General features: G+C 40.4%; 1 protein-coding gene across 1 annotated transcript; it reads left to right on the top strand.

The window, feature by feature from the left end:
- Nucleotides 1–2,130: 2,130 nt before the first annotated feature.
- On the top strand, nt 2,131–11,212 carry LOC132095801 (fucolectin-like). The gene is made up of 4 exons (XM_059500892.1): nt 2,131–2,281; nt 10,262–10,544; nt 10,638–10,777; nt 11,208–11,212. The coding sequence occupies exons 1-4, from the start codon at nt 2,131–2,133 to the stop codon at nt 11,210–11,212; spliced, it is 579 nt and encodes a 192-aa protein (XP_059356875.1).
- Nucleotides 11,213–11,331: the final 119 nt, after the last annotated feature.

An 11,331-nucleotide genomic window follows, 5' to 3' on the forward strand; every position in this document is an offset into this window, starting at 1 on the left:
TTAACATATATATTATTTTCCTTGTTTATCTAAAAGTGCTCTTTTTCTTGTTTTAAACCTAGCCAAAAACCCATGTGACTGCGTTTCCATGTCAATCCATGTAAATTTTTCCCACAAACAATGCGCTTTCACTTTAATTCAGCACCTGCATCGCAGCAAAAATAGATGACGGACCGCTCCTTGAACACACTGACGGGCTGCAACCTCGTGCAGCTGGAATCCGTTAATATGCACTCCAGATGGACTATGTGTGAAACAGGCGTTACAACGTAACACCAGAGCACTGCTAATTGACCCTCACCACGCCTCGCAGTCGCTACTTAGAAGTGAACATTGTAAAGGGTCCATCTGAAACAGTGTTGCGCGGCTGCAGCGCAGCATAACGTTCGTTCCGAACGCGGAGTAATTAAATTCACCGGTATGGCAGTATATTCAAAATTAACATTGTAACAAAAATATACACTGGTTTTCGGTATGAACCGGTTTACCGCCCAGCACTAACATAAAATAATTTAATGGGACGAATTCATGTGCAATATGAAAGAATATATTACAAGAGATTACCTCAGAAAATGATCAGAAGGGGCTAACATTATGTAATGGGATGTATGGAGGCTCCGTTAATGTGGCCCTGTAATTAAACTAATGTGTTTGGGGTAGTGCGGGTCCAATTAGGAACAGGGTGAACAGTATAAAAAGAATGTGTAGTCACTACTTGCGTGTGCTTGCCGGTTGAGTGTTGCGTCCTTGCCCGTGGGACTGCCCCTTGTTCCTGTAGCGTTTCCACTTTGAGCTTCGGGATAGTTCGCGACTGTTGGCAGCTCTGGCTCTCACGTTACATGCCTCTCTTGCAGTCCGGTGTCTCATATGCTGGGAGGTAACCTCAGGTGTGCATTGGCTGCTTAGTGAGTACCCAGGTTTGCGATTTGTCGTAATGACTGTATGATTTATAGCTGCGGGGATAGCTCGCGGTGTGAGCGTTGAGCGGTGGCTGGTTCCACCTCGCATTCCCCTTTTGCATTCCCGTGTGGCGGGGGATGTTGTGTCCCGTGTCCAGTGTATGCGTGGCATGGATGGGCTACGGATTTATGAATTAAAGGTACGTGAAACGTCCACTTTTTGTACAGCGCTCATTCTTTTAAATAAATTGCAAGTATGTTTATGTTTGTATTTTTAGGAGGAATAGATGTTCTGCGACGCCTGGTGGGCAACGCTGATTTGACGCTGCTGCTCCATACATTAAGTTTATCTTGATAACTCTCTTCCCAACACACGTGTGTGTATTGTGATGCCGCTCGTTCTCCAGTGTCACCGTGATCATTGGGTGGCTTCCACACTGTATTTCTAAATCGATCTGCTGTCAAGCCTCGGTCTCATTTTATCTCGTGGTCTCTTTTTTTGTATTGTGAATGTGGATGACCCAGCTCTGAGATCTTTTTAATGATTGTGTATTTAAATAAAGCTTTTGTATTATTTGTATCCACATCTCTAGCCCTTTTGACAGTCACGTTCCTGTGTGTCTTGTGTAAAATCTTAGATCCATAATATTTCCCTGGTCAACAGGGTGGCATAGTCATATTTAAGCTAGAGGTAGTGTGCATATAGCGGCTCCTCGTGACGAAAAGAGGGCCCCGATACATTCAGTTGACAATTTAAAAATGAGACAAGCAACACTGAGAATAAAATATGTGTTTCTACTAAAATCTTGACAAATTGTAGTAGAAAACTCAGAAATTAACTAAGAAATGTAAAAATCTTACCTGGTTAAGCAGAGGTGGGCGGTACAATAGAGGCTGGAATGACAGCTCATTAACGATGCAGAGTTCCAGCAGTTCCAGCTCTCATTGGCTAAAATTAATCACATGCTGCTCCATTTATGTTACGGCTGCTGGTATGTGAATGAAGGCGCATGAGGAAGATGAAATACTAAGGGGTTCTTTTAATGATTGCGGAGGAACAAGGGCACATCCAACATAATACAATATACAATTCAATCACGGACGAGGAGGAACTAAACAGACAGGGTATTTAAGAACACGGGAGGTAATCGGGGAAATGGAGACGGGTAGGCATTAATCAAATCAACCAAAAAAGAACCGGAAAAATACCAAATAAGGAAACTAAAAGTCCATGTACGTAACAGTTCGCCCCCTCGGGGAACAGTGCATCCTCGCACCGCAAGAGGAGTACCCATGGAGGGAGGGTGTGGGTTCTGGAGGCGGGCGTGGGGCAGGCGAGAGCTTGGAGGCTGGAGGCAGAGACAGGGAATCCACAGGCCAAGGTGGAGCTGGAGACTGGAAATCCCGCTGCAAACCATCGCGCCCAGATGGCACTGACTGAGGGTGAGCTGTGGGACTGACTGTCACTTGATTGTGCCATCCCAAAGAAGCACAAAGTCACTTTTAAATAAATGTTCTCTCCTGGTGGAATGACCTGCCGATTTAATCTTTAATCTTCAAGAATCAGCTAAAAACACATCTCTTCTATCTTTATTTGACCCACTAACTGTATTCTAGTTCTATTCTTTAAAAAGAAGAAGAAAAAAAGAAAATAATTTGAGACTTGCACTCTAGTCCTTTCCTAACTGCTTGTTTTCTTAAAAAAAAAATATATATATATATATATACATATAATATAAAATAGAATACAAAAATAATAGGGAAGCCAATTTATCTATTTTCTTTTAATTTATTTGTTATATAATAAAAAACCTTAAATATGTAAATATATGCTGTATGTGTGTGTTTTATATAAAATTGCAAGAATAAACATACACAGCACACATTCTGTTACAGAGGCGGTTCCTGTACCGCCTCCCTTGCACCACCAGAGGGAGCCATCGCCCGAATATTAGTTTTCCCCATGAACTCCATTTCCCACAAGGCCTCTTACCTGGAACTAATTGCACTTACACCTGCACCTCATTTCCACACTCATATAAGCTGCCCTCACACACGCACTCATTGCAAAGTCTTGATTCGCCTTGGCTGTCAGTTCTGAGTGTTATTATCTGTGTTTTGTTTTCCTTCTCTTGACCCTGGACTGTTTCACATTATTGATTGTTCTCTGCCTGCCTCGACTTTCTGCCTGATTTCTCGATGTCTGGTTCTTCACAACAGAAGACTTCGCCGTTTAGTGATCTAGCGGCCTCCACCGAATTGACTGCCCAAGCATCTCAGTGGGCATCACAACAGCATCAGCTGAAACGACTGACCACTCTAACAGAGGAACTAGTTCAAGCAATGCAAGACATCCATCATTCAACGACCAGCACCATGGCCGCCCAACCGCCAGCACCAAGTATCCTGTCGATAACTTCCCCGGTCAGCCCACGCCTCGCCTTCCCAGAATGGTTTGACGGAACTCTGACTAAGTTTAGGGGTTTCCTGTTACAATGCTCTCTTTTTGTCAATCAACAGCTGCTATTACACCCCATGGAATCCAGCCGTATAGCATTTGTTTGTTCGCTGCTTACTGGGAGGGCGTTAGAGTAGGCAACAGCAGTCTGGAGGACACATGGTTCCGTATTTGAAAATTCCACGGAGAGAGGAGATGCTGAAGAACAGCTATTAACCCTTACTCAAGGGAGGAGCTTGGCTGCGGAGTATGGTCTCTCATTCCACACACTTGCAGCTCAAACCACCTGGGTCCAGGACACACTGAAACCGCTGTTTCGAAGAGGATTAAGACCAGAGTTACAGTCCGAATTGGCTTTCCGTGATGAGGGTAGGAATCTGAAGGAATTCATTGCCCTCACCATCCAAATTGACAATTGGACAATTTATTGTTATCATTTTATTGTCATTGTCACAGAAATCAAATTTTAGTGCAACATTTGCATGTAGACAAAAAAAACAAACAATCCAAAAAAAAAAAAAAACCACAAAGGGCCTCTGGGAAAATCCTCATAGGGCCCCAAATGACCAAACTACTATGGGCCCCGTATGGGCTAACCCACAGAAAACCATCATGAGGGCCCAAAAGAGCAAAACTGCTGTGGGCCCGGCTTAGGATAACCCACATGTGGCACACGTGGGTTTGCTCTGACCACACTGTGCTATTTTACTTGGTTTTACACATTTATTTATTTATTTTTGAACCACCAAACTAGCATGAGAATTATGGCTTTTTATTATATAAACTAACAAAACAATGAAAACCAATCAAATTTGAATAAAGTTGCACAGATTTATGTATTTGTATACGTATTTTGTATATTATACAGTTTGAACAAATTAATAAACTTAATTTAATGCCTATTTGTTGGTCACACATGATGTTTTAAACATAAGAAGTTCTTCTTTAATTTGTCTTCATGTTTAACTGGATCAAATAGATGCAAATAGTTAATAAGAAACTATGTCATGTTTTTTTAGTGCAAAAAAGAAAAAAAACTGAACTGTTTAATTTATGACTGAAAAAGTATACATCACTAATAAGTTTAAGTTAATGTTAAAACTGTAATCCAAACACATAAATCTTCAATTTAGACCTACATATATATTGAATGTTGTGTGATTGACCTCACAAAAGAAGATACCAGTCAGAGTAAGGAAAATAATGTTGAAGGAAAAAAATTCCAGTTGATCCTTGTCAGTGTTATGGACCTCTGTTTCCTTGTTTTACTTCTTTGTTCCTGTTTAGCTGATTGATTATTTGCGCACCTGTGTTTATTAGTTCCTGTCTGTTCCTTAGTTGGTCATCTGGTCTGCTAAGTTACTAGTTTGTTTGCCGAAAAGTTTCCTATGTTGGATTTCCCCAGCGTGTTTGTATATGTTTGTGTGCCACTATTCTTTTTTACCTTGTAAATAGTACTGTAGGGATTCGGTGCCAGTTTTCTTTATTGTAAACGTCATTTTTTTCTACTGTTTATACTTTAAGTCAGGGAAGACTGTTGACATTTGTTTCCTATTTCTTTGGCATTGGCTACTTAGAGTCCCTGGGTTTAGTTAAATGATTTGTTTATTATTTTGGCATTGCCCAATCATGAAGCAATTGCTTCTTTACTGTGTCACTTCAAGACAGAAAAATTAATTTACTTGAACGGTAGCAAAGGGTTCAGATTTCATTATTTGTTATCTAGTGTTGTAACACATTAATGGCCAAAACACATTCTCCTGGATACAACCTGGCAAAGCAATAAAAATTTGGTTTAAAATAGACTGAACAAGAAAGGGGTAAAGAGATGAGCTCGCCCATGACTTACTGGACGAATGGTTCCTGCCAGAGACCCGCCAGCAGTCCTCCCACCAGCACCCAGCCGTCCATGAGGAGCTTACAAAGGCGTGGCATGCCCCATACTCGACACAGGAAAACTCCTCTACTGTAGCAGCTCTCACCACCGTTGACGGCGCTGACAAAAAGTGATACACCAAACTTCCTCCCCTGAAGGAAATGATCGCCGCACATCTGTGCCCGCCATCTGCCCTCGGTTTAAAGGGCCATGCAGCGCATCCATCTTAGCCCTGCAGGACCACCTCAGCTATCGCCAACAGAGCTAATGCAGCATCCGGACAGGCCGGCTCGGCACTGCTCACAATGGCGATTCTCCAAGTGTTTCAGGCCAAACTTCTCCGCAGTATGGATGAGTATAGCCAAGAACACCATGAGGCCTTTATGGAGCTACCCATAGCAACAGATCTCTCTCTGCGCTACAAAGGCCAAAGCACAAGCGATCAGCGGCAGCCCAAACATTTTACCACTGTAATAGTCGACCTAAATACTTTAAAGAGCACAATTCCTCATCCTCTCACGATCACTTACATGAATGTAGACTTCCCGCTTTTTCAAGGTCAGCTCTCGTTCGAGAAAATAAAACCTCTCGCATCCCATTATACAGCCTGGCCAGCCATTCCGGGAATCTTGGGATGGGTTTTGGAAACAATTCGACGAGGCTACTCACTGCAGTTCACTCGCAGGCCACCCCGGTTTAGATGTGTTGTTCAATCTGCTGTCCCGGACAATGGGTCTCATTCACTTATAATTGCATACATTTTTCGTATTTATATGCACATTTGAATTTCTCACAAAAATTTTCCGCCTAATTTACAACACGCTCGTACACACATGAGCTTGTTCTTAAACTTGTTCTTCTGTTAGTGAATTTGAAGTCTTCTAAATGAGCGCCCGCGTGCACGAGGTTAGTAATTAGCATAATACACGCCAAAACCAGCTCCATATAAGGGCTTTCCACAAAACAGCACTTGTACAGAGAAAGACAATTAAGGGTGCTTTCACATCTCTATTTCGGTTAATTTGGTCCGAACCAAGGGCAAACAATTATACATTGTCGCATTTTTCAGCTTTTTTGGTTCCTTTTCACACCACACTGATTGCTTTGGTCCGAACCAGTTGAAACAAACCAAAATGCAGTCACATGAGAACATCCACATCACTCATTGGCCATTATGTATTTTCTAAACTGCTTTTCGATTGGTCAGAATTTACGTGTGGGAATATTCCAACATAAGAGGGAAGCCAGCAAACAACATGGAGACAACACAACTATGGAGAGATGACTGCGCGGGCTGGTTTTGTGCCTGGCCATAATCTAGTACATTGTTTGTTTACACCACAATATGCAAACAATACATTTCTATAATGAAGTCCGGATGCGGCTTGAAAACAACGTTCTAATGCACTGCAAACGGCCCGCTCGTAACTTTAAGCGGAGGCGTGCATTTATTCTTCTTAACTCTAACATGCTCATGGGCATCTGACCAAATACGGCAGCTGGTTTAGTCCAAAAATGATCAGTAATTTTTGCAGTTGGGTCTGTTCGAGGTTAGATCACGTTCTCACCACAAACTAACCGCTCCAGGGTTCGTTTGAAAGTGTACCAAGACCACCTCTTCAAGCAGGTCTCTGTACGCTTGTTTGGTTCGCTTTTGGTGCGCACCCGAGTGCGATTGCTGCTTTCACACCTGCCCAAACGAACTGCACCAATCAGGGAAACGAACTCTGGTACGATTCAACCGAACTAATGAAAATGACCTAATACAGGAGAAATTGCAACACAGTAATTTGTTTAAATCAAAATTAAGGAATGTATTCAAGTAATCTACTCAAAACTTCCAGCTTTTACAGAACATCCACATACAGCAGATGCAAGTGAAGTGATGTGACATTCAGCCAAGTATGGTGACCCATAAAAAAATGGATATTTTTATGGTGATAAAAAAAATATCGCCATTAATCTATTCTCAAAGTTGGATTGGGAGCTGGGTCTATACTAAGCGAGCTATGATGACTTTCACCTTGATATTTTATATATAACCGACTGGCTGAGGCCAGCCTTAAAAGATGCTCAGGACAGTTGACGGGCCACTGCTGTGCATCGTCACGAAAGCTTATCTTTTTCACGTGTTTTTAAGCCTTACCACTTGTCGATTTAAACATTAAAGCATCCAAACACAAGACACGGAAGAGCTGCGTATCACGGACAGCGACACTGAACCGAGCTCTCTTCTGCGAAGTTCTCCTCCAAGTCCCTCCTGCGCTCACCTGAACGAACAAATACAAATCGCAGTTTGAACAAACAAAAATATGTGAAAGAGCCCAATTCAGTACTCTCTGTGTTCTGGTGTTCAGGGCTCACGCAGAGAAAGGCGTCTGAAAACACTTGAACATCGAATTTGCTTATTTTTGCTCTTGTGTCGACAAATACATACAAAATATGGCAAAATATCCACCTTGGAAATTATATTGGATGCGTTCATCGTCTCTTAAAGTGACCGCGCCTAATTTAGCTACTGGCTGCTCTAATGTTAATCCAAGAAAATGAAAATGAAAATGAAAATCACTCACTGCTCTTGACTGAATTACTTTGTAGTTTTAACAGTCAAACCAAAAATTATTCAGACACCAGATATAATTTTTTATATATATAGCAAAACTGTAATAATGTGAGAAATGTTGAAGGTGTCTGAATAAATGTAGGTTTGATTGTATATTTCATTTTTACATTGAACACTATCCAGTGCTATTTTACATTTAATTATTTGGTTTCTGTACCTTGACACCTACAAACTTGAAAAAAACGTACATTGTGTAAATAAAGCACAAATAAATAAAAATAAACGAACATACAAATTAAACAATTTCAAACAGGGGCCCACTGGTGCAACCTTCACCGGGTCCCCGCTGACCCCAGCTATGGTCCTGCTCACGCCTGTTTCACAACACAATGTCAGTGAATATTGCCATTAGATTATTATTATTATTATTATTATTATTATCTAATGGCATCAATAAAGCTTACGAGGCGGAATATTTTCACCGCGCTAGATATGTAGCTTCGTCTTCTGACCGTGTGCCTTTCCACAATCGCGGTGACAGTATTGTGGTGGAGACTTTGTCTAATGCCACTGGGTATGTTAGACGAGGTCGAAGTATTCATAGGACAGTTAGAGGGCAACGTGGAGGCAGGGTGGGGAGTCGCAATGACACTGACAGTAGTCTGAGTTGTGCAAACTCAGTGCGCGTGAGGCAGATCTGGCCGCGCTGCTCGTAGCAGGCGCAGAGGCGATGTGACACAGGGCAGAGCTTTTGAACTAAACAGGTCTTGTCTACTTGTGTTTGTGTGTCATATATATAATATATTTGTTCCTCATACATGGAATCAGAGTGCCTGCTGTATGTAGTAAATTGAAAATCTCTATAGCAAAAGGTCAACCGCTACATGCATTCGGTTTGTTTCTACCATTTATTAGCAAAGCTTTACATAGTTTGTTTACTACTTACTATTTACCTGAGCATTCCGTATTGTGTAATATACCACACAAGTTTAGGAACATTTTGGGGGGAAAGAAGTGCTGCATTTTATCATTTAAACATGTGACTTTTCATGAAAATTCTATAATTCAAGATGGCCACCATCATATGACGTCATAATATGCAAATTAGATGGGAAAATGGGATCCCTACATAAACATTGGGTCATCCTGAATATTTCTATCATTTACAGAAAGTCTCTATCTTTTATCACTTTTAAGATATAACCTTTTGAAATTAAGATGTCAAAATCGAACGTTTTAGGAAAAAACCTCTGGCGCCTAAAGGGTTAAAGACTGCTCTGAACGAGTATCTCACAAGATCACAGCAGGTTGATGATCCGTGTCAGACAAGGAAACAGTACCAGTACGGATGAAATGCTTCATGGACTTATTCTTAATTACAGACATAGTTTTTTTTTAAGGTCCTTATTTTGAATATCTTCTTAATCACACACGTTTTTTTCTAGACTATTTATCCCATTGCTTTCATTCAGATGTTCTATATATACATTTTATTATACTTTACCACAATAATTTTTCTCATTCAGTATAAACTACTTGAATGATAAAAGAAAACAGCCTTATACAAGAAAACAAAACACTACAAATGCCATTGTTATGTTGATTTAACTTTATTTTTTTTAATTTTTTTTTAGATGATTCCTTTTAAGAGATAATCTTAATTTGAACCAACACTTAAAATGAAACTCATGGATGGATGCACGCAAGCATGAAAACAAAAAAACAAAACAATGAAAATCATTCTGAAATACTAGTCATAAAATAATTTACATTTTACCAGATTTGTTTAGTGAATCAGCCTTGACCTGTGATGTGTGAAATATATTCAGTGAGCATCCAGTCAGATTTTCCTAAGGGTGGAGACTCAAGCTGCTAAGAGAAACACAAATAAAAAGAGGGATTTATAGTAGAAGAGAGAGCAGAAGGGGGAACTCACACCCTTGTCATATCTGACCATCACACTTATCTGGTTATTGGTTTTTAAAAAACAAGATGGAGGGACTCTCTTATCTGTTCTTACTTTTGGGTGAGTATAAATTACACACATTAATCAAATGATGTACAATTATAGATGCTGTTTAGCTATTCTTTATGAAAATATTTAAAGAATCAAATGCAACATAAACTTGATCCACATCCCAGAAAGCAATGGAAATATTTTGTTTTTGTAACAGGTGTCTTTTCCATTCAGGGGAGTTCAGAAAACTTGAAAGGTAAAAAGTAGTAACTAATGTCCCATTAGTTAACAAGCATTAAATAACATTAACCAATACACAACTTATAGTGTTTATTGATCTTTGTTAATGTTGATTAATAAAATATAACTGCTCATAGTGAGTTTATGTAAGTGCAGATTTTAATGTAGAAGTAAATGGAATTGAGTGTTTTGGGCTGGAATAGAAATTAAATGTACTGAAACTTCACATATTTGAATCTTGACCCTCTGTCTCTTTAAATATTTTTAGCTGTACAGTCATCCACATACGGCTGGGGAGCTGCAAACGCCACATTTTCCACCTGGGGAGCTGCAAAGGCCATCGATGGCATCAGATACGCTCCAGGTTCAGCCTCCAGCTGCTCCATCACAGATAAGGAGCTCAACCCGTGGTGGAGGCTGGACCTGCTGGATTCTTACTACATTTCCAGCGTGACCATCACCAACAGAGGCGACGGCTGGCTGGAGCAAACGACTGGAGTAGAGATTCGCATCGGAAACTCTCTGGAAAACAACGGCAACAACAATCCCAGGTGAAGTTATGAAAACAGTTATGAACGTGTCAGGAGAACTGGATTTGATCAGGTCAGCTGATTGTGTCGTGGTTTCTCTCTTTCTCTCTGTAGATGTGGTGTCACTTCATCTGTCCCAGCAGGCAGTTCTGTCAGTTTCTCTTGCGGGGGAATGGAAGGTCGTTATGTGAACATGTACATTCCTAACATCCAGGCGGTTCTCTCGCTGTGTGAGGTGGAGGTTTATGGAACAGGTAAAACAGGTAAAAAAATAGGTCCATTGTCAGTAGTGTAGAGATGTATAAAGCACATATGTCACTTTCAAGCTTAGCATCTTTTTGTTGTTTGAATTTGCATGATCAACTTGAACATGCAGTGAAATCTGTGTGGGGAATTTTCTAGTACTAAGAAGCAGTAGTAAAGAAAACTAATTTTATTTTATTCTAAGAGGCTGATTCCAAGTTCTTATTCACAGCTTCTTATTGACACTATCCATTCCACCTTAAAAACGTAATGCTTCTGCGCTTCTTATTTACGCTCAATTTAGGGATCGTATCTATTTGTGTCCCTTTTTGAGAAATCAACAATAAACTATTTTAAAGGGGTCATATAATGTGTTTTCAAGTTTTCAAGTCCACGCACTCCTATAGCTCCTCATTTAAACACACTCCCATGTTTACTCAGTCTAGGAAGATTTGCATAACGCCGCTCAAATGTTCATGCAAAGAAAGGAAGAGTAACTTTAATTCTCGCTGTAGTATTATTGCCACGGCTGTGTGTTTTGTTGTGAAAGCGAAAATACTTTGTT

Source organism: Carassius carassius, chromosome 2, assembly GCF_963082965.1.
Source record: "Carassius carassius chromosome 2, fCarCar2.1, whole genome shotgun sequence".
Taxonomy (NCBI): domain Eukaryota; kingdom Metazoa; phylum Chordata; class Actinopteri; order Cypriniformes; family Cyprinidae; genus Carassius; species Carassius carassius.

Coding starts and splice junctions, on each gene's coding strand:
- LOC132095801 (XM_059500892.1), top strand. CDS start 2,131: ATGTACGTAACAGTTCGCCCCCTCGGGGAACAGTGCATCCTCGCACCG. Junction 2,282..10,261: donor CAGGGAATCCACAGGCCAAG/GTGGAGCTGGAG, acceptor AAATATTTTTAG/CTGTACAGTCATCCACATAC. Junction 10,545..10,637: donor AACGGCAACAACAATCCCAG/GTGAAGTTATGA, acceptor TTCTCTCTGTAG/ATGTGGTGTCACTTCATCTG.